This window comes from Babylonia areolata, chromosome 24 (genome assembly GCF_041734735.1).
Source record: "Babylonia areolata isolate BAREFJ2019XMU chromosome 24, ASM4173473v1, whole genome shotgun sequence".
NCBI classification, from domain to species: domain Eukaryota; kingdom Metazoa; phylum Mollusca; class Gastropoda; order Neogastropoda; family Buccinidae; genus Babylonia; species Babylonia areolata.
The window spans coordinates 49,129,289-49,153,959 of NC_134899.1; the positions used below are offsets into that span (position 1 = coordinate 49,129,289).

The following is a 24,671-nucleotide window of genomic DNA, read 5'->3' on the forward strand; positions in this document are numbered from 1 at the left end:
GGTTATGTGTGGATGATGTTGGATTGAGTTTCACAGAAATATAACTGAGAGAATAGAACTGGACCATCAAAAAAAATTGTAACAACAACAAAAACAAACAAACAAAACTATTGCATTTCAGTAAAACAAAACCAAAAAAATCTAGAATGTAGTGCAATAACAGAAACAGGACCGCTTATAATAGTTTTCTGGACCATTCTCTGTGGTGGTGATCAGCAAAACACAGCAACCATGCATCTTCTGAGGTGACAGAAGGGAAGCCACTCAGTTACTGACCTTTGCATTGGCTGTCAGTGCAAAGTCTGCATGCATCTGAGTGACACAGCGATGGAAGTTGTCCACAACCTGACGATGGACACTGCCTGCCCCTGATCCAGACGTGCTGTCTACAGGGGAGGTAATCAGGACTCCTTCCTGTTCATTCACTTGACAAAACATGAGGAGTTTGTTCCCTTTTCCTGAATTCACCCTGTAAAAGCAATAAATAAAAAAAAATTTTAATAAAATAAAAAAAAGAAAAGAAAAAGAAAAAAAAGAACAAAAAAAACAACAAAAAAACACCCCACATTCATTCATGTGTTTTGCTGAAAATTTCAAGCAGATTCCTGCACTAAAGTAAATTTGTGGACTGTGTAATTGTGTGCATATTTATTTGCTTGTAAACATATTGCACATATCTTCAATAGCTAGGTTTATTCATGCACTTTAATTACGATAGCCTACCACTGTAGGCATAAAAGCTAGTGCTGTTAACCAACAAGCTCAACCAATATTCTAAAACTCTTGTCTGTCAATGCAATCTCATATTTCTTCTGGGGTTTTTTCCTCTGCTTTCTTGTTTCACATTCAGGACTTCAATTCATGCATTTACTTGCTTTTACATGTTGGCTTTCACATGTGTGTATCATTCTGGTAGCTATAATCCATTTTTTTCATCACAGATATATGCAGACAGACTCTCTCTCTCTCTCACACACATACACACTCACAACACACACACTCACAACACACACACACACACACTCACTCACAACACACACACACACTCACAAAACACACACACACACTCACACACACACACTCACAACACACACACACAGAGCACACACACACACACACACACACACACACACACACTCACTTGCAAGTGTTGATGTCACTATCTAGAACAACTGCAGTCTTGTGGACCAGAGTGTTGTGAGATGGCAAAGGAAACAGGCGACCTCGTCTGACATGATTCTGATGAACAACATAAAGCATGGATCTACATCAGGTGAATGAGGTGAATAATTTCTCAACTTCACACTTGTGCAATGCAATAGTTGAACTGGTTCACTGCTTGCTTCTAATATTTCAGCAATATATTGTAGTATGATTTTGATGATTTGGTGAGCGTGCTGTGTGTGTGTGTGTGTGAGTGTGAATGTTAGCATGTACACATGGTACTGTGTGTTTTTGTTTGCATATATGCCTGTGTATGTGTGTGTGAACATTCACATGCACAGGTATATGCACAAGTTTGAACACACATGCATTTTGTGAGTTTCTTCTGTTAATGTTTTCATCTATTACATATCTACAAGCATGCATACACAAAGAATTTCAACCCTTTTTTACCATCACCAATTTGTAGCAAAACAATTCCCTGCTAAAACAACAACAATAACAAACACAAAACAACAAACAAAAAAAACAACACTGACACAGAAACTTTCCAGCCAAACTCCTACCTTGAACATCCCTTCATTACTGCTGGCACTGCCACTGGATCCGTCAGACTCGACCGACATCTTTCGATGCTCCTTCCACAGGCCCCTGGCTCCCTGACAACTGCCCCTCCCTCCTGACGCCCGAGGTATCACGCCGCTGGTGAGATGGGTGTTGTGGAGGCTGTGAACGAGGGATGATGTGGTCTTCAGAAAGCCGTCCAGGGCTTTGTGGTTCGGTTCCAGTGGCATGTGGATGTGAGAGAGGAGGTGGTCGGCAGTGGCAGTGGCTGGAAGTCCGTCCCCACTTAGTCTGTGGTCGTGATGGAAAGGGGCATCACTGTTATACAGTGTGTGTGTGTGTGTGTGTGTGTGTGTGTAGGTGTGTGTGTGTCTGTGTGTGTGTGTGTCTGTGTGTGTGTGTGTGTGTGTGACTTGACTTGACTTGACTTCATTTATTGTCATAAAATCCTTAAGGATTAATAGACACAACAAAGAACAAAAGGAACAAAGAAATAAACAGTCATCTAATACGCATGCAATGAAATATATAGTTGGCAAGTGTTTTTAGACAGTCATCGCAGTTGAATAAATCACTTGGTTTCAGGATATTGTTTTGTATTTTTCTAGTGATCACATTTGATGTGTGTGTGTGTGTGTGTGTGTGTGTGTGTGTGTGTGTGTGTGTGTGTTCATTCACAGGCCCAAAGTATCATGCTAATGAATGATATGAAAAATGTTTACTCAATATGGAGAAAAAGATAACACACCTTCTCACACAATAGCCACTGTCCTACCTCTGCCCTGATCAACTCCTCTCACCACACATACACAAAACAAAAATTCTCTCACACAGACAACCAATCATTTATCTGTCAAACACACACACAGACACACACACATACACACACACACCACACACACACAATCACCTGATTTTACAAGCAGAGATAATGTCAGCAGTCTGCAGATGAAGCAGTGCTGCCCGGGCCTGGTCCACATAAAATGGGTCAGGGAGACGTGTTCCTTCATGCCTGCACAATGGTGGACACTTCTACTTTAATCCTTAGCCCTGGCAGAGATATTCAGTGCAGTCTTCAAAATGCTTGCTCACATTTACTTTCACAGACAGCAACATGATAAAACAGTTAACAGCTGCATTTTTTAAAGTTCTCCGAGAAAAACAATATTACATAACAAAATGAAAGAAAAATGAAGCTAGAAAGTGAAGTAACTCTCTCCATTTATGAGGTAAATAACTTCAGGTCAGTGCTGCTTCCTGATTCAGGTAGCACACAGGTAAAAAAAAGATGAACAAAACCAGACACTTCCTCACAAAGAAACAAAGTTTCAGACCTGTTCTAACACCAATCATATGACAAGTGCACAAAGCAGCAATGATCGAAGAAATGTGCGAACGCAAATAAATATTTATTCAAGACGGTTAGCCTTTTAGTCCTGAATATGCTACAAAGAATATACAGACAATACAGAACAAACACATGGTTGCCTTGATGGATTTTTTACTCTAAACGAAAGGCCAGGGGAGAAAAGGATTAAACAACAATAAAGATACCACATAAATATAAATCACATATATCATTGTTCGGTTTAAGCAATTTATTCAGTGCTGGGAAGAAAACACAGCTTAATCTAAATAAATTCACTTGAAAAGGGTGTGTAACTTTTGTTACATCTAAAACATACTTGTCAGTATGTTTAAGTTTGATTTGTTTTGTTGCAAATCATTATCATTAGTGCGCACATGTGCGTGCGTGTGCGCACTTTTGTGTGTTTCAGAGACATCCTTGGACTGAAGTTGTGATTCAATGAGCATGTATTGTTATTGTATCCTCCACACCCCAAAAGGGGAAAAAGGATGAAATTTCTTTGAATCTTTGAATCTTCCTTGAATCTTTGAGAAATACAGAGAAGTATCACTTCCCTTTTACAAGGTACATAACTTCAAGTCAATGCAGCTTATGCTACTGATTCAGCTAGCACAGGTAAATAAAAGGTATAGAGGAACAAATCCACACACTTTCTCAAAACAGGAAGTTCCAGGACTGTCCGTATACCAATCAGCTGACAAATGCACACAGCAGCACTGACAAAAGAAATGTGCAAACACAAATCAGCTTTATTGTTGTTTAATCATGCATAAGCAGCAATCACTTGAAATTATGCACCTTGTAAATGGAGAGAGTTACTTCCTTTTATTGTTGTTTAACATATTACATAACTTTTATTTAACTTTCTGTCACCTGATAATTTGCACAATAATTATGATCTTCTTTGCACAGCAGTACATCTGATGATACACAAAGTTTCTGGTAAAAACTTTAACTTTCAATGTTCAACTTTTTCAAGTACTGCATTATCTAAAATCTAGGTCCTCTTTCCAATAATCAGACCATTCCCTGATATTTGAGTGGTTAGGGGTAGCATGTGTTTTTCTGATGAATCAGTTATTTGGTGTGTTTTTTTCTAAAATGATGTTTCAAAACACTCATTTGCATATATAAGGTCACTATGCAAATGATAGTGACATGAGTGCACAAAGCTCTTTCAAATAAAATTCCAGCTCTGAATCTACTCACACATGGACAAATTTTAATGTTTTAGAGGTTTGGGAGGCAGAGTAGTATGTCTCTGGATACAATACAAACAAAAAGAAATTAATGTGGTGTAGAGCCTGTTACAGTGAAAAGAATTACAGGGGAAGGGGTTTGTGGACAGGGACTTGGTCAAGAAGAAAGGAAGCTGTACAAATACCATCACAGTTAGTTCAGTTATCACACTGTGATTTTACAGTTCAACATGAAAGTTTGACATACCTTAGTTTCCAAAAATTAACAACAGAGTTTTTGTTTTGTTCTGTCCATGTGTGTATTTCAGTCCACTTACTGTGCTGAGCAGCCTCCTGCTTCCAGAACACAGGCCAGCAGTGTGTTGTTCTGTCAACACATCACACATCATGTCAACAAACTGAACAGTGTACACATGTTACTTCCAGAATACAGGCCAACACAGGCCAGCAGTGTGTTGTTCTGTCAACACATCACACATCATGTCAACACACTGAACAGTGTACACATGTTACTTCCAGAATACAGGCCAGCAGTGTGTTGTTCTGTCAACACATCACACATCATGTCAACACACTGAACAGTGTACACATGTTACTTCCAGAACACAGGCCAGTAGTGTGTTGTTCTGTCAACACATCACACATCATGTCAACAAACTGAACAGTGTACACGTTACTGATTCTTCAGGCAGCACATTTTATATGCAACATATCAACATAAACAAGTTTCAATACAACAATCTGTCTGTATTAATTGTGCTATTCAGTAACAATGAAAAACATTTTGTCCACATGGTAGATAAAATGAGCATTTGCCATCTGAGAGTTGTTCTTAATAAATGAGTATGAGGTTCAAAGTTACAAACAATACTGTCTGAGATCACAATAAATCAAAAATAAAAACAAAATAGATTGGAATGAAGTAAAATGAAATGAAACAAACAAAAGAAAACAGAATGAAATGAAATAAAACAAAACAAACTGAAGCAAAATACACAGAATGCTTACCATTCCAACAACGAAAAACAAACCAACAAACATAAGGCTAAAGAAAAAACTTTCTAATCAGCAAAAGAAAAAGAAAAATACACCATACAAATAACTTCAGTCCAAAAGCTCAAAAACTAATTTCAGTTATTCAGAGATGATGAATCATTCTGCATTTTGTATTGGTCGTCCCACATAAGGATGAACACAGTATCAGTATCAGTAGCTCAAGGAGACGTCACTGCGTTCGGACAAATCCATATATGCTACACAAGATCTGCCACACAGATGCCTGACCAGCAGAGTAACGTAACATGCTTAGTCAGACCTTGAGAAAAAGATAAATAAATAAATAAAGAGGTAAATGAATATCATATATATATATATATATATATATATATATAAAGATAATAATAATAGTAATATAACAATAATAATAAAAATAAAAATAAATAAATAAAATGAAATGACAATAATGATAATAAATAAACAAATAAGCAAATAAATGTAAAACATACAGCCTACACACACACACATGCACAGAGCAATACTGACACGTGTACACACAGAGCACTCACCACCCCCACCACCATCAGGAACCACCGGGCGTGGGGCTCAGAGTAACCAAAGACACTGTTGAGGGCGGCCACCTCCTGACACAGACGGGTGGGGAACACCTCTCTCCACACCAACACCTGGTGCAGGGGATGCCGGGTGGACAGGTGCAGCAGCCCACTGTGCTTCAGGTACACCCCAACATCCCCAGCGTCTGTGGGGGGCAGGTGGCAGCACGTCACATGACCCTGAAAGTGCCAGTGTGGGGGGTTGGGGTGGGGAGGGGGAGGGGGAGGGGGGTTGAATAACACAGAATAGAATGGAATACAGAATAGAATAGAAAACAGTATCATAGAATACTATTCTACTCTGAACAGAGCATATGTCTTTATTTCCAGTTGTACCATGGCCACAAGGAATATTGGGTTAATAGTACACTTACAAAGTACAAACATAGACTGATCTTCAACACAAAAGAGATGTCCATGCTGGCAAAAGGCAATGTGCTTTTTTGCTTACTAAGATGCTGAACTTACTGCTTATCAATTCTATACCCAGCCAACCATTATGATCATGGCTATGAACACAAGACAAAACTCCACATTGTCTAGTCTTATTTGCACTAAACACACACAAAAATTAAGTTTCCATATCACACAGAATGCACTAAACCAAGAGGTCACACACACAGACACACACACACAGACACACACACAGACACACAAGAAAATGTGCAATGATATCAGTCATCATTCAGCTTACCTTGTAAAAAGCCATCGACCCTAACACTGTGAACGACCTCCGGCAGCCATAAAAACTGTCAGACTGAAAAGAAAATGAAGACGATCATATTAATCAACTGTGCCTCTGATGAACCCATACTTATCTGTTAACCAGCCACACACTTGATAAACAGAGACTGACCAGCCACTGTGGTGAAGTGGTTAGTATCACACACTTACAGCTTGGAGGACGCAGGTTTGATTACATGCAGAGGTCGGGGGGGGGGGGGGGGGGGGGGGGGGGGGTTGTTTGCGGCTGGCTCCTACCCAGAAATGAGCCTTCCATGGGCTTAAATGGGAAGACTGGGACCACACAGCTGAGTGTCATCCACTTAATACATTCATCTTTGGGTGTGTTGCTCAAATTTCATGACCAACATTGCAAGTGTCTGTATCTCTCAGGCCTGGTTAACACAGGTACACCATGATGAAAGGAAGCATAGAGCATAGCCTTGTCATGTAGTTCAAAACCTAAAATGGATCTCTATAGCATCATCATCATCATCATCCTACTCCTCCTGCATCATCGACATATATATATATATACATTCTTTTTTAATGTCCCAAATTCTGTGGCGTTTCATGCCTTTCGTGACCTCAGCTTCAATCCCCCTCCACTTCCAGGTGAGTCCTGTCAAGGTTTTTGGTGTCAGCAGATTCACTGGAGACTGTTGATGGAGGGACGTGGTGTCAGTCTCCACACTGGAGGGGATGCCCACTCATTTTTGCTCAGTGACTATGTGATTATTGTCGTCAGTATGGGGCTTACTTAGTGATCTCCTCAGTATGCTACATCAGAACTGGCACTACTGAACACCACTGAAGTGACTCAGCAGCAGTGCAGGGACTACTCTAGTGTGTGGCCTCCTGGTGACCTAAAAAGGACATTTCTCTGTGCACTGCTGACACTGAGACTGCGAATGATGAACCTGGGTGTGGCTGTGCCAGTCTAGGAGACTCAGAATAAGCGGTGTGGAAGTAATGCCACTGCAATGATGCAGATGATGGGGCAGCAAAAAAAATATAATAATAGAAAAATTAACAACAACAACAACAACAACAACAACACAACAACAATGATAAACTAAAACAATAAATAAAATAATAAACACAGACATATTGATATTCTATATGTGGCTTAGTTTGGATGACAAGAAATGGTGAATATAAATGACATTGTTTTGTGTTGAAAGTTTCTGTTCAAACTGATTGTGATTGGGAAATCCAGCAGGTTTTTCATGCCAATAAGGTTTTTTTTACAAAATGCACTTAACACACTTTTTGAAAACATTTTCAACACTTTTCCCCCTGGAAACTTGAGCTTGTGAATACTTTATTGTTTGATAAAGGTTGAATTAAACCCAAAGCTTGGACCCATCCAGTGTTGTGCTGGCTCTTTCTCTCTTCTCTTTGGAGATGGTCTATTGCACATCAGCTTGCAACAAATAAATATCTGATTTTCAAACTTATTCAAATTCAAAACTTCCAAGAACTGACTCAGCACTTTTCATTCCTTTCTCATATGCAATTTTACTGCAATCAAAAATGCAATGAACAAAGACAGTAGAAAACAGGTGAACATTTTCTGTACAATGGCATTTTTGAAGCTCAAAAACAAAGCCTATTTCCCCCCCTAAAAATTGCCAAAAATTTCCATCTGTGGGGTAATAGTGGGGATTTTTCTGATCTCCCAGGTCAGCATATGGACAGACCCACTTGTGCTTGAACCCCCTTCGTGTGTGTATGCATGCAGAAGATAAGAAATACCATTGTTAAAGATCCTGTAATACATATCAGCATTCAGTGTGTCATAGAAAAGAGAACATACGCAGCATGTACATCCCTGAAAACATAGTATGGCTGCCTACATTGCCGAGTAATAAACAGTTGGTCATACACTTAAAACGTTCCATGTCTGTGTGAGTGTGTGTGTGTGCATATGTGACTGAAACCAGAATGTATGACATAAGGAAACAAATGTTGAGCACCCAATGACAACTCTCAGTCGTTTCTGCCCAGGTACACAAACTGTTGTACAAATGACTCCATGTTCACAGCTTGGTGTCTGACCAAGGATATATCATAATCATATCATAACCATCATCATTTTTTGTTATTTACTAACTTTAATTTCAAAATGTCTGATATTCAAGTGGTAATCTTTTCTCTTCAATTTGAGACAAGACAACCTATTTAAGGAAGACAATGATTTCGGCAGTGGTTTTCGGGAGGAATATCAATAGACAAAGGATGACATGTTTTGGCTGTAGTAAAATATTCACTAATCTAACTGAAATAATGACAGTCCATAACAGAATAAGTTAGCATATTTTTGCTTACCATGTCGGCAAAATCAGCAGACTCAAATTCTGTCAGAGTATTGCCAATGGAGATCTGAAAGCAAAGCAAGAAACTCACATGAATTGAAATCAATACTCTGAATCAATTTCAAGCCAAAAAACAAAGAGTCAAATGGACAGAAAACTCTGATTCTGTCTTCTGTCTGTCTCTCTCCTCCCCCCTCCCTCTCCATCCCCCACTCCTCACTTCACTCTTTCTCTTTCTCTCACACAGACGCTTCATTTCATGTACAACTGCTGCTAAAATGTAATTTATACAGTGCCACATCCAAAACAATATTCTGACTTTTCAAAAAAAAAACTTCTCCTGTTTTTAACATACCCCTATATCTTCTGGTAAAGGCAGATAATCCAAATAGCCCAGGAGAGGTGGCTGCCATCTGTTGTGCTGTCCCCTGATGTTGGCTGGAAGCATGGTGAAGACGAAGGAGAGAAAGTCGTCCAGTGATGAATGATTCCGCTCTGTGCTGAAGGCTTCTTCCACTGACCCGTACAGTAGTCTCACCAACCGCAGTATTTCGTTGGAGATTGTTAAAAGTTGACTGGATTGTAGTCTGTAAGGAGAAAAATATCTGTAAGTAGTTGTTTCTTCATGCACAGATTTACCAAGTATGTGTCAAAAAACACACATGCCAAGTACAAGCAAGCACACATGCACACACACACGTAAACACACACACACAAACACACACACACAGACAAACATATGCATACACACAGATACATATGCATACAGACACAGACACAAACACATACACACAAATTTCATTACTGCACTAAAAGCTGAAGTACATGATCAAATAATGAGTTAAATGAAGAAAATAAAGGAAGACGTGCTGAAAACAGAGGTAGAATAAGACAGGAAGAAAAAATAAAAGTCAAAATACAAAAAAAGAAGAAGGTATGTGCAACAAAATGTAAACAAGCAAATGACAATGTTTTCCTAAGTGCCAACACATTATTCTTCAAACTCAAAATTGATCAGACCCCCCCCCCTTCCTCCACACACACATATTGTTTTGAATGCTTTATTCACAGAATATGATTTTAGTGTGTAAACTGCCAAGTAGGATGAATAAACTATTTTGAATTGAACAGAACTGAACTGAAAAACCATAAGGACCTGCTGCCTGAATTGAACAGAACTGAACTGAAAAACCATAAGGACCTGCTGCCTGAATTGAACAGAACTGAACTGAAAAACCATAAGGACCTGCTGCCTGAATTGAACAGAACTGAACTGAAAAACCATAAGGACCTGCTGCCTGGTGAAGTAATGATCAGCATGTCTCTTCCTTCCTTGTGACACGCAACATTAATGTCACACCCATCCACTGCCACCGTCAGCCTGTAAAACACCAATCAGTCAATCAGTGAGTCATCAATGTGACACGCAACATTAATGTCACACCCATCCACTGCCACCGTCAGCCTGTAAAACACCAATCAGTCAATCAGTGAGTCATCAATGTGACACGCAACATTAATGTCACACCCATCCACTGCCACCGTCAGCCTGTAAAACACCAATCAGTCAATCCATCCATCCATCCATCCATCAATCAATCAATCCATTAGTCTTTATTTTCATTTTCTTTCCTTGTTAAAACATGGACTATTGCAAAGGAGAAGGCTATCAACACAATGTTCACATTTATTCAAATTAACAGGAAGTGATTGACATACCCTAACAAGTATTTGCCTGGTGTCTATTTTATGTCATTGCCGTTACCACTGACATTATAAACTGACAGAGCACATTCTGACAAACTCAGAAACAGAATTAGATCCCTTCTTACACTGCCCATCTTTTATTTCTCTTTTTTTTTCAGCACAAGAGCTAGGTGTAGTATATGTGGATCAGTCTGCAGACATTGACATCTCCTAGAAACTGAAACCAAACCTTTCAGCAGTCATTACATTTGCCTCACATTCTGACATCAACAGTCATTGCTATGCCTCACATTCTGACATCAACAGTCATTGCTATGCCTCACATTCTGACATCAACAGTCATTGCTATGCCTCACATTCTGACATCAGTAAACATTACTATTGCCTCACATTCTGACATCAACAGTCATTACTATTGCCTCACATTCTGACATCAACAGTCATTACTATTGCCTCACATTCTGACATCAACAGTCATTGCTATGCCTCACATTCTGACATCAGCAGTCATTGCTATGCCTCACATTCTGACATCAGTAAACATTACTATTGCCTCACATTCTGACATCAACAGTCATTACTATTGCCTCACATTCTGACATCAGCAGTCATTACTATTGCCTCACATTCTGACATCAACAGTCATTGCTATGCCTCAGATTCTGACATCAGCAGTCATTACTATTGCCTCACATTCTGACATCAGCAGTCATTGCTATGCCTCACATTCTGACATCAGAGTCCATGGCCCCGTCACTCAGCAGATGATCCAGTGTGTAGAACGCTCCACGCAGTGACGACACCACTCCCTCCTCCTTTGGGAACTGGTACAGCACATCTCTCCTCTCACCCCCCTCCTCCCCCTCCCCTGACCCCGCCCCCTCCATGGACATGTAGACAATGCACACCCCCTCCAGTCCCTCCCCACCCCTGCTGGGCCGGGCGGGGGAGGGGGAGAGGGTGTCCTGAAGGGCGTGCAGTACGCTGCCAGTGTCCAGGAGAAGGCACGTGGAGGAGTCAGTGTGGGTGCTGGCTGGTCGACTCACTGCCAAACGCACCTGGAAGGCAAGGCATGCGAACGTTTGTTCCTCTGGATCTCCAGAACAAGAAGAAATAGGGAGTGGGTGGGAGGGGGGGAGGGGTGGGGAGAGAGGGCGGGGGGTGATATAACAGCACACTGCTAAAGGTAGGCACTTGAAGATACAATTACACTAATGACTCTCTCTCTCTCTCTCTCTCACACACACATACACAAAGCATGTATATAGATATATATGTATGCACATCCCACTATTCCAATGTCCACAATGCACACGTGCCAACATCACCTGACACCACAAGAGAAGGACATTCAGAAGAAAAAAAAACATAAAAATTAAAAGAAAGAAAATCAAACAGAAGACCAATAAAAAAAATTTTAAAAACCTGACAGGATCAGTGACGTGAGTGAATAAATGAATGAAGCAAAACAGGAAATGAGGAAGAAAGAAAGGAGGGAAGGAAAAAAATAACAAGGAAGGAAAGAAAGTTCTAAACAAAGGAACTCACTTACACAAACAAAGTCTTAAATGTATATATTAAAAAATATATATCAAAAAAGAGGTTAAAAAAAAAGAAGAAAAAACAAAAATAAAAACAAAGGCCAGCTTTCAGCAACCAGTATCACCCCTGAAAATGGGGTGTGTCTGCCTATATGGGGGCTTAAAACAATTAAACATGTAAAATCCTGCTTGCAGATCATTTGATACTTGTAAGTGAATGTGGGAGCTGCAGTCCACAAAGACAAAAGGAAAAAAGAAAAAGAAAAGTCAGCAGTATCCAGTCCTCATGCAGACATTACCTTTTTGGTGTGGTGAAGGGCAGAAATCACCAGGTTCAGGTTGTTCCATCTGACCTGCTTGCCGTTAATACTCTGAATGCAGTCACCTGGGACACAACAGTATCAGTATCAGTAGCTCAAGGAGGCGTCACTGCGTTTGGACAAATCTATACGCTACACCACATCTGCCAAGCAGATGCCTGACCAGCAGTGTAACTCAACACGCTCAGTCAGGCCTTGAGAAAAAAAAAAGAAACAAAGAAATGAATATTAAAAAAAAGAAAAAAAAGAAGAATGGGGGCACAACACCAGTACTAAATCACAGAATTGCTGGTCAGGGAAAAAGAACACACCGTAGCAGAAAATGCTGAAATGGCTGGTTGATTTTTTTTTTTTTTAAAGAAAAGAAAAAAAAAGAACAAATAGTTAATATATATACTTTTAGTCTATAGGGGGAGCGGGGAGACTAATGGGAAATCAAATATAAATATTAAAAGTACCAAGGAACATACAATAACAGATAAACTTGTATTCTATACATTAATGTGTGTGTGTGTGTGTGTGAATTTAATAAACTGAGATTGGACACAAGCACCAAGTTAATTCTAATGTATCTATGTTACTTGTAACTCAATTTATCATGGTACATTTACTTTGCCAGAGCTTTTTTCAACACAGACAGCCACAAAATGTAGATTATAATGGAACAATTCACTGCTGACAGAACAGCTGCTCATTAATCACTATACTGTTATTGCTATTGTGATACAAGGTATCGTTTTCAAGTTCCACTCATAAATGTGTCAGCCATCCCTCTTGCTTCCGAACACATGGGGCGACCCGCTTGGTAGATCAGTTTACACCCTCTGTGTGAAGAGACAAAGTGACGATAAAAGACTCAGCATTTTGTTTCCTTCCGTCTTTATAGCCAGATCAAGAGGGAACAAATCACTTCTGTGTTTCTTGTTCAGATAGGTGGCAACATGCACAAAGAAGACGACAAATGACCGTGCCATATTATGGTGTGTGTGTGTGTATGTGTGTGTGTGTGTGTGTGAAATAAATTATGTGTATGGGAGTGCATGTCTGTGTATGTGTGTGAAAAAAAAAAAAAAAAAAAAAAAAAAAATATATATATATATATATATATATATATATATTTTGTGTGTGTGTGTGTGTGTGTGTGTGTGTGTGCATATATACATGTGTGTGTGTGTGTGTGTTTATGTCTCTGTGTGTTTTAAAAATTTGCCTGGAGTACCTGTGTGTCTCTTTACACTGACTCACACACACACTCTCCTGACTGTCCAGGCCACTTACCGGTGAACACTTTTTTACTTCTGGCAGCAGGCCCATCTGGCAGCAGAGCACTGATGACAATTCTGCCACTGTCCGTGTTGTCTTGCTTCTGAGCGCCACCAGCGTCCCCACAACCTGGGACAATGCCCAGTGCTGCCTCCAGCCACCCTACCCTGTCACACTGACCATCCCATGGCCACTCTGTGGGTCTCAGATGTAGCACCACCTCTTTACCAGCCTCCTGAGGCTTAGTTCTGGACCAGGACATTGACACTGACTGTCCACCACAGTTACATGTCCTGCGCTCACTCCCACAGTTTGAGGAGCTGCTCTCTGGAGCGTAGAGCTTGTTGGAGTGTCGCTCACACAAACTGGCTGTCCTTGTGCACGAGTGACGGTGTCGAGTCCTTGACGCCGACTTTGTGGCATGACCTCTGAGTGCCAGAGGTGTGCTGCCCTCCTCATCCTCACACAGCTGGGAAGATGTCAGGTCAGCTCTGTCAAAGTCCTGTAAATCCACAGAGACGCCGTCATCCTTGTCTTCAGTGTCTGGCACCCTGGAGTTATTAAACAGCGAGTCGCTGCTGAGGTCTAAGGCTGCCTGCTCCGACCTGTGGCCTCGCAGCTGTGTTGGGAGGGCGTCAGTGTCAGAGGAATAGCCGGTGTCCTCGCTGGCACAGCTGTGACAGGACCGTGTGCTGCACAGGGCACAGGTGGCGCCAGTGTCAGCGTGGCGGGGAGTAGAGGATGGTGGAGGCTTGGCGTGGTTCAGTTCCACGTAGAACAGCTGGCCATCCTCCCCCACATGCTGCTGCCAGGGGGCCGCCTTCTGACTGCCCGTCAGGGAGCTGCCACACACCAACACTTTGTCAACACCTTTTTCTCTTTTGTTTTAGTTTGTGTGTGAGCTTGAGTATGTGCATGTGCATGTGCGTGTGTGTGCTTGTGTTTGTGGGGGGAAGGGGGGTTGGGAGGTTTGGGGGGCAGGAGGGGGACTGGGGGGGGGGAGTGAGTGTGTGTGGTCTTCTGGTTGATGTCTATCCACATACTGTGATTTTAGATGTGTGTGTGTGTGTGTGTGTGTGTGTGTGTGTGTGTGTGTGTATCTGCATGTCTGACCGTCAAGTATTTTAATCATTAATCATATATAACGTACTGGTATTGTTCGCTGACACACATATCCATTGTCTATTCATGTTACACACACACACACACACACGCACACACGGAAAAAAACCCAGACTGGGAATTGGGAACTGCATCAGGTTTTTTCTCTCAAGCTGTTTCACACATACACGCACACACACACACACACGCGCGCGCGCGCGCCCGCGGGCGCATGCGAGATTTGACAGGTTGAGAGATCTTGATTGCAATCCCTGATAGCGCTCGGCAAATCGCCATGAAGGCCGGTTCACGCGTCTTCTTGCCCATGTGTAAAACAGTGCTCTAACACCAGCATCACAGAACACGAGCAACAAGAAAATCATTCCTGTGACTGGTTATCCGTGTCGCTCAACTTGTCATCACTGAGTTGTTGTTAACGTTAAAACCGTATGTGACAAAGTTGCAACAAAATAGCAGTAGAACCTAACTTCAACACCACTCAAACCCCTTTTCGTTGCTGTTGGGGAAAACTGCGGCAGGACTGATCGACCTGCTTTAATCTGCTTTTGTGTAGCTGTCAGCCGGAAACTATAACTTCCTTCTTTCAACTCCGCTTGTTTTATGACTGAACAGGAAGCGCCTGTTGTACATTACCCAGTTGTGGTAAACTGCAGTTTACTTTCCGTCTCTATTGCACGCCCCTTTCTTTATCCGATACACTCAGCCAGCCACATACCTTCAGTTCGCACCGGTTACCAGTGATCACAATACTGCATGACAAAATCACCTGGTTTAAATCGGAATTGTTCAGTGGTTGCACTGTCCTCAGTTGAATCCGCCGCAAGATTCGATTGTCCTACAACGTCAATGATCTTTTTGAGATCAAAGGCTGCAGTAGAGAATCTTTTCAATCATGGCGATCAGCTTGCACATCAGACGTGTGTGCCACACGTACTGCGTAAGACTTCGGCCAGTGAGGCGTGTAAAGACGGACAATCGCCGCCAGTCGACATCACTTGTGGGCCACATCTCACTTGGGCTTCATCCCTTTCCTATCAGTGATCCTCCGTGTATCTGCTGTGTTCTGGTGTAACAGGAATTTCAGATCAAAATAAAAGTCACTGCTTCTCAGACTCAACTTCAAAGTTCACTGACTGATACAAAATAACGCGTGCACAAACTGACAATAATTATGAAGCTGAATTCTATAAAGGTGCATCCGTCACTACTGAGTAGTGCTTACAACACACACACACACACACACACACACACACACTGACGGATACACACACCGGCCACACTCCGATACTCCTACACACTGAAACGCGTGCGCACAAACACAACAAGCACAAACAGCACACACTGCCTGATTCACACACACACACACACACTAATACGCACACACCTGACTAATACGCACACACACTAACACATTCACACGCACTAACACAGTGGATACTCAATAAACTAGAAAGAACTGACATAAAAGAGAAACTGAACCGACAGTGTCCTACTTTCCCGGCGATTGTAACAAAACTTGTCGTACATCTATCTGGATCCAGAGAGAACGGCTTATGTTGCAGCGTGATTACGGTGATGGCAACGTCTCCTTTGCCGCGGAATTAAATAATTCTTAAATGTCCGAGATACGCCAAAATAATGTGATTGTAACAGCGTTATCACTTCGAATACCGCAATGGACTTATCGCCCTTAAAAAAGCATGACTAAGGCAAATAAGTGATATAGCGTCTTCTTATTCCCACCCGAACATGCTGGATTCGAACCTGCAATCAGGCCTTTTTTTTTTTTTTTCTTTTTTTAAACCCGGAGCCTTATAATAACAAATACAGAACACATTTTAACAATTTCTTTTGTTGTTAGTGTATCACAAGTGAGTCTTGAAGGCCTTTGCCTCTCTTGTTTATGGATGTCGAGCTCGTGCAATGAATCAGGAAGGATTAATTTAGAGTTATGCATGCGTGTGAATGACTGGTGCGAAAGCGCTTTGATTTGTCTCTGCACAAGATTTAGCGCAAAATAAATACCATTATTATTATTATTAATTCGCATTTATCGTATTATTAAAACGCATGAACAAACAAACAAACAAAAGTGTGTGTATGTGGGTTTTATATATATATATGATAGTCAGTCGTGTCCGACTATGACCATCAGAACAGCAGAGGAGGCAACTGCTGTTCTGACTATTTGGGCTAGAATTTGATTGTAGTGGAGAGTGTCTTGCCCAAGTACATCCCCACTCTCTCGGCCAAGAGGGTTTTAGGACAGTCAGCGTTGGGATGGTTCCCAAAGGCCACCTAGCCCACAAGGCTGCAGCACTGCAGCCAGTGCAATTTTGCCTCCTAGTTTGAGAGTCATAGTCCTTCAGACTAAACTGTAAATGGTTTCCCATTGACTGGAGAAACCATTGATAATACAGCTCTCACTTTGCTGTTGGCCCAAATGTAAACTTATGTCAATCTGTGATATAAGCCGAGTGTTGGGCCTATAATTATGTGGGTAGTGGTGGGAGTGATGATGTCCAGCACATTGTTCCCGGCGTGAAGCTGCTTGCTGTGGCCGGGAAAGTCAATGTTTGTTGCCGGTCGTTTCAAGTGTCCCTTCACTTTCTTACTGACGCCGTTCAGCTCTCTCAGCTGTGTCAGCAGCATGCATACGATCGCCACCTTCAGTTTGCCGTCTGTCTCAGTCGGATTTCAGTGGGGATCGGACGTACGTACGTACCCAGTCAATGGTAGTGGCGCCCTAATTGAGCAAATTTGTTCTCACATGCTAGGGTGAAACAGTCGTTCCGAGCTGACGTATATCTATCGTTCACCACATTAAAGTTTAGCGGGGACGGTTTGTTCTCACGGCCCAGCTCTGTGTGAGGTCTATGACGTGTGTTTAGTTCTTGACGTCAGAGTTATGGTTGGTTGTCTTTTCTCACTGCTTTGACAAGAGTTGGGAAGTTCCGTTTTCAATGTCTCTTTCTCTGTCGGGCGTTTCCCTGCAATGTGTGTGTGTGTGTGTGTGTGTGTGTGTGTGTGTGCCAGTGTGTGTGTGTGTGTGTGTGTGTGTGTGTGTGTGTGTGTGTGTGTGTGTGTGTGTGTGTGTGCTGTGGATGCATATATGCATGCATATACATAATATACTATATGTATATTAGATTGTGTGTGTGTGTGGAGGGGGGGGGGGGCAGTGTGTGTGTGTGTGTGCCGGTGTGTGTATGTGTGTGTGTGTGTGTGTGTGCCGGTGTGTGTATGTGTGTGTGTGTGCATGCGTGCGTGCGAGTTCCTTCCCCCTGGCTTCCCCACCCACCCCTCTCTCTTTCTCTCACTCTCCGACATACACTCAACACCATGCAGACATGCACAAATATACAACTTACTTGAATAAATGTCAGCCGATATTCCAGCAGGTAGTCTCCGTAGTGAGAGAGAGAATGGGAGAAAGATAGACATACAGAAGGACATAGACAGACAAATATACAGACAGACAGATAGATACCACACACACACACACACACACACACACACACACAGATACTGTATATATATATATATATATATATATATATATATATATATATATATATATATACTGATATATATATATATACATACACTGATACACACATATTATGTATACGTGCATATTGACTCTCACACACACACACACACACACACGCACACACACGCACACACACACAGAGAACACTTCGTGACTTCGCTGGCACATGTGTGCTGGGCAACAAATTCAGTTTAACAGTTCAAGTTGGTTTATTGATCACGTAGTGACAGCCGTCTGCACGCAATTGTCACGTTTCGCGCGTCAGTTTGTGTGTGTGTGTGTGTGTGTGTGTGTGAGACAGCTTGATAAAGTCCTGGCACCATCTGATTCCGGCGTAAATGCCACCGTGTGCTTAGTAACTCACGGCCTGTACATGCAGGCATGAACATGAAGTCTGGATGAGAGACAGAGAGCAAGAGGGAGAGGGAGAGAGACAGACAGACAGACAGACAGACAGAGACAGATAGACGGGCGGACAGATAGACAAGCAGACAGCGGAAGGGACTGACGGAGAGAGTAATGAAGGAGAGAAACTGATTGGACTGATTTTGTAAATGTCAGATTCTTTGGGTTTTTTGTTGTTGTTGTTGTTGTTTTTCTTCTTCTTCTTTCTTTCTTTTTATTTATTCAGTTATTCATTTATGTATTGTGGATGCTGATCCACTGGCAGGTGTTTTATGCTGCTTGGGGTTCACACACACTATCGATAATAAAACAATTTTGTCTTTTTGTGCAACTGTGGATATGGCCGAAAACGATGATGCCTCATGACCATAAGCTATATGCACAGCAGCTTTGGAAGTTCTCGCTGAACAAGTGTGAGTGGAGTGATTGATGAGCTTGCGAGTCAGAACAGACGTTTGACGTCATAAGATCTTGATGGATGACGAAGTATGAGCTTGTCGTTTGCATCTTTTCTCTTTCTGGGGATGAAAGTCGGTGACCTTGTACACCTTTGTCAATCCACAAGCTAAATAACTGTATAAGATAACTAGATACTTGTGTTATCAAGATTCATGCATCCAACTGGGAAAAAAATATCTATCTATCTACACAGATAGATGAAAGAAACTGACGAAGGTCTCTGACATCGTCATTGCTTGCTATACGTCGGAAAACTCCGCCGGGATACATATTCCGCGTAAGTTTTTTGCGAATTTATACTGGGCCGGGCTGACGTCCGTTATTAGAACATGTAATATACTGTGATATCAAACACACGCGTGCTCGCTAGCGCGCGCGCGCGCGCACACACACACACACACACACACACACACACACACACACACACGGCACACACACACACACACACAAACGCGCGAAACTGACGATCGCCGCGCGCCCACACACAGACAGACATACACACAAGTAGATACCAGGCTCTCTCTCTCTCTCTCTCTCTCTCTCCCCCACCCCCGAGCCCCCGTCGGCCCCGTCCCCCGCCACACACGTACAGTAGGAATCTACTCCAGCATGTAAAAAGGCGACCCAGTGTGATACGATGTTTGTGTGTGTGAATGAGAGAGAGAAAAACCGGCAGGGCGACACTGAGGAAGAGTTAGAGAAAAGGCGGCTTAAAACCACATAAATCCTGGCGCTGGGTGGACAGAGGGAATGGGACAGACTTCACTGAACATCTACAGTCATTTCGTTTTAATTCGATCGTTATCATGCATGCCTCGCTCGGCCAGTAAAATAACGGTCATGTTTGTTTCGCTGTATTTTCTGAACTCTTGGCATTCTTTGCCATCTTAGCCTGGTTGATGTTTCAAGTCTATGGATATATATTTTCAGTAATTTACACGCACTACACCATCCTCTCAAAACATACAAACAGCCCTCAGACGAAAGCAAACGCGCGCGTGCTAACGTGTGTTTGTGCGTGGGTTCGTGTGAATTGCATGTTGGCCAACTGACTTGCCTTGGCAATGGTGAACAGGCTTGGAGAGCTGAACGAATGTGTGTTTCCGGACTGAAAAAAATAAACATCATTTCATTGTGAATGATCAAGGGATCATTCTCCAGCACTCAAACGACTGGATCCTACAACCACGTTATCAGTATTCAGAAGAGGAAACCATAACTAAGATTTACGAGGAACATTAGTATACGAGGATGGAATCCTGTACTTTGAATCCCCGGCATATATAGCCTATATATGTGTGTAATACACACACACACACACACACACACACACACACACACACACACACAACAACAACACACAACAACAACAACAACAAAACCAGAGAAAGCAACGTTATAGAATGTCAGCGTTCAGGACATGACAGAACTGCGGATCCAACTGACGCATGTTTCTCAGTTTCACCATTCACGTCCCCCAGTGTGACGGGAGACGAAGATCAACGAGCTGGAACTAATAGCATGTACGCCCCGTCTTTCGCTTCCCTCCGACTGACGTTCACCAAAAGACCGATCAGCCAGATTTGCCTTTTACACGTGGAGGATCCAAGTCAATTGCTTCAGAGAATTACACACAACAGAACGAGTCGAAAAGGAGCTGGTATTCAGAAGCTGATGGTGGGTGATGTATGTGAATTTTCCAAGAGACTGTTTTTTTGAATGGGAGTCTTCTCTATAACTCCTGAGTAGTTTATGGCAGTCAATTTGTAGGTTAGTTCACGCTTTCTTTGTCCGTATGAATCCGTCCTTGCCCCGTGTTGAACGGTCCTACATGGCTATAAGTGTTATCATATTTGGCAGACAACGTGTCAAAACGCAGTAACCTTGCACGATATAAAACCTGTCTCCCACATCTTTAAGATCAGCAGGATCCGTTACATACTTTTCCGTTCAGTCCTGGAGGAAATGAAAAAAACACAACAAATCTTAATGTCAGATGGGGACGTCAGTCATGACAATGATAAGGTCAGGACTTATCTAGTTCACGTGAACAGTCCTTTATGTTTCATGTATTCTCCTTTTCTTCCTCTTTTTCTCCAGTGACCAAATCGCGAAAAGCCGGCGCTATATGACGCGACGCACGTGCTTGCAGTCTGTTTTATGTCCCATGTATATCAGCTTTCCCATCTTCCTGCCCATTAACGTCCACCTGAATCTCGCGACTCTCGCACATCTGGTGTCTCGCGCATATCATTCTTGAACTAGTGTGCGACCAGGGAAAAAACAAAACAAAACAAAACAAAAAGCCCACGATTTATCAGTCACCTAAAGCGCAAACCCATCTGCTCCTCGCGTTACATGAAACGGGTTCCCGCAACGAAACGGTGAAGGAATACGGTGCATAAATCCTAGAGCCAGCCATCAGTAGAAAAAAAACACACCTCTAGCGCCAATTACTAAGCATGCTTTAGAACGAATTCATTGCAGCGAAGAGATAGAGACATAAAACTGCACCAGAGCCTGAAACCAGATAGATCATAAACGTAACCAAGACAGAGGACACAGCCCACGAGACGTGCTTGCAGGGGTCTGCCGGATGTCTTAAATGACTTGAACGGAAACCATAAAGGCGGAGACAACTTGCACCGGGTTGTTTTTATTTTCCTTACTTTTCAATAGATGATCTAAAGATGCACGTAACTTAACTTAGTGTTTTTATTGCCAGTATATCATTAATCGAAAATCCGTCTTTTATAGGTGTACTGCTTTCTGCTTGCGTCATTTGCCCGGCTCTCCAATAAATCATACCAACGCAAAATACAGTGAAGAGATCACTGGAACGTGAAAGTGTGCGCGCGCGCGTGCGTGCGCTCCCGTGTGTGTGTGTGTGTGTGTGTGTGTGTGTGTGTGTGTGCGCGCGCGCGCGCGCGTGTGTGTGTGTGTGCGTGCGTGTGTGTGTGTGTATGCATGCGTGCGTGCATGTGTGTGTGTGCGCGTGCGTGCGTGCGTGCGTGTGTGTGTGTATGTGTGTGTGTTCTACGAGGTTATTTCACCCAAACACGCGTGGAACATGCTTGCAAGCACGCAAACACACACTCACACGCGCGCACTGACACTCTCACACTGAAGTGCGACCCTCCCCCTCCCCCCCTTCCGCCCCCCCCTGCCCCCCCCCCCCTCCCCGCCCCCACCTAAACACACACACACACACAATTATTTTACGACTCCATAGCACTCTTACGTCACAAAGATTCAGTGATAGTTACCTATTTCAGCTATCATTGTTGCTCAAAGCCCAGCCGACCACACAGGGCCATATCTGTGCTTCGATAAGCTACCTGCATGCATCATGATTTCATTATAGCTTTTCTGGGGTGACAATACATCACCGGAACATCTCGAGGCGCCCACCGAGCCATGAAGCGATTCATCACTGTGTGCTGAGAACTTATGGAATTGATCGTGTGCTGCCTGTGTGGTTGTGTACCATTTCTTTCCCATTTAATTTTTTTGTTTTAATCCAACCAACTACACATAACAAGTAGTTGAGTCTATATTCCTCCTCCTCCCTTCTTCCATGTTCATATTCTGTGACAACAAAGCGTCAACATCTTGTCGTTTCCGCACTTGCTCCCTAGTGTTGCCTTCCTGACGTTTTCCAGTGTTCCATACCCAGTCGAACACACCTCTTTAAACTGACACACAGTTAAACATGTGAAGCACCACGGGTCACACAGCCACACAAATACATTGAACAATCCAAGACATTAACCCACAGGTTGTTGTCTTTTATGTCAACGAGCCAGAAAACCGTAAAACGAGGGAGTTGAACATTCTACCTGTTTAACTAAATTAGGGAAATCGGAGGTACGTGCGCGTACACACACACACACACACACACACACACACACACACACACACACACACACACACACGTGCGTCCACAGAGGAAGATGGAGAGAGCGGACACAGACACAAACAGACAAGCAGAAAGACAGGTTTCCAACCAAGTGATCAGGATCAGACCTCTACGTGTATACGTACGTAATGTGTAACAACTTTTATTTTTAATTTTTATTTATTTATTTATTTATTTATTTTACCTTTGATTATCATTTCAATGTGGAATTCTGTACTGTCAGTTCCTGGAAGAAAAGTCGCCAGACACGGTGCCATAGACAGCAGCTCCTCGGCCGTACAAGGAGAGCATACCTGGGTGAGTGGCTTTGTTCATTAACCTCTGTCTGTCTGTCACACACGCTATCGGTGTCATCCCAGTTCACCTATCTCTCTTCTCCTATTCCCGATTCGCCTATCAGCAGACTGGTGATTCCAACTTGACTATTTCCACTTCGTCTGATGTGGGGTCCAGAAGCTGTGAGAGAGACTTCCCTCTTCATCAGTTTTCACCTTCTCACAAAGTCCATTTTCACTTTTGCGCGCATGCCTGTTTATGGGTATTGGTTTCTGTCCCAAAACATTTGCTTGTACCTGTTCGCTGTGTGTGTGTGTGTGTGTGTGTGTGTGTGTGTGTGTGTGTGTGTGTGTTTGAGAGAAAGAGTGAGTGGAGAGAGGCAGATGCGGGCTGTATAAAACTAAACATGACAAATTTTTAATTATCAAGAGGCCACTGAAGGCGGCGGCCCGTCAGTTATAGGTGAACCGGATCTGCTTTTCTCTCTCTCTCTCCCGCTCTCTCTCTCTCCCTCTCTCTCTCTCTCTCTCACTCACTTTGTGTGTGTGTGTCTGTCTCCGGGTCTCTCTTTGTGTCTCTCTGTTTCTGCGCCCCCCCCTCTCTCTCTCTCTCTCTCTCTCTCTCTCTCTCTCTCTCTCTTCGCGTCTCTCTGTCTCTGAGAAATGAACATAAATAAGGGAACAGATGGCGACAGAAACGAATGAGTGATAAATTAGGGATTCAAGACCTTTTCGCAGTCCAGACGGATTTTTATTTCACACTCAAGCGTTCGATAAACTCAATCAAACCACCTTGCCTGGAAGCCAGATTAGACACAGATAAATCCCGCCAGCTTAACCCTTTACCGCCCGTCGTTTGTTTTGTTGACTCTTTTCCAGTCTTGACACGTTCAGCGTTGTTCTTCGCCGGTAATCTTTGGAAACATAACCAATGATTAGCTCTTGTTCACTTGTTATCTCGCCTTCCTGACCTTCGCTTGTAACCAAAAAAATAAAAAGTGCCATTTGCAAGAGAACCTGAAACTTGAGACAGATTAAAGTAATCCCTGAAAAGACTTGTACAGGGGAGAACGGGGCCTTTGTAGTTCTACACACTGAAAGCGTTCCCGCGGATGCTGTGAAATCTCACCCGCTATTTCCGAGTTGACACGACTTCGGGC

The 24,671-nt window shown here is 42.7% G+C and overlaps 1 protein-coding gene across 3 annotated transcripts in view; it reads right to left on the reverse strand.

Moving 5' to 3' along the window:
• The window catches only part of LOC143298851 (protein inturned-like), a 65,328-nt gene that overhangs the window by 7,951 nt on the left and 32,706 nt on the right, over positions 1 to 24,671 (reverse strand). For all 3 annotated transcript variants that reach the window (XM_076611850.1, XM_076611849.1, XM_076611851.1), the window contains exons 3-15: positions 13,794 to 14,620; positions 12,495 to 12,580; positions 11,381 to 11,712; positions 10,239 to 10,328; positions 9,303 to 9,534; positions 8,961 to 9,014; positions 6,601 to 6,663; positions 5,862 to 6,086; positions 4,614 to 4,663; positions 2,639 to 2,740; positions 1,731 to 2,019; positions 1,142 to 1,239; positions 277 to 469 (exon numbers count right to left, since the gene is read on the reverse strand). In XM_076611850.1, coding sequence (XP_076467965.1) covers positions 277 to 469; positions 1,142 to 1,239; positions 1,731 to 2,019; positions 2,639 to 2,740; positions 4,614 to 4,663; positions 5,862 to 6,086; positions 6,601 to 6,663; positions 8,961 to 9,014; positions 9,303 to 9,534; positions 10,239 to 10,328; positions 11,381 to 11,712; positions 12,495 to 12,580; positions 13,794 to 14,620 — 2,641 coding nt within the window. The remainder of the gene's footprint in view (positions 1 to 276; positions 470 to 1,141; positions 1,240 to 1,730; positions 2,020 to 2,638; positions 2,741 to 4,613; positions 4,664 to 5,861; positions 6,087 to 6,600; positions 6,664 to 8,960; positions 9,015 to 9,302; positions 9,535 to 10,238; positions 10,329 to 11,380; positions 11,713 to 12,494; positions 12,581 to 13,793; positions 14,621 to 24,671) is intronic.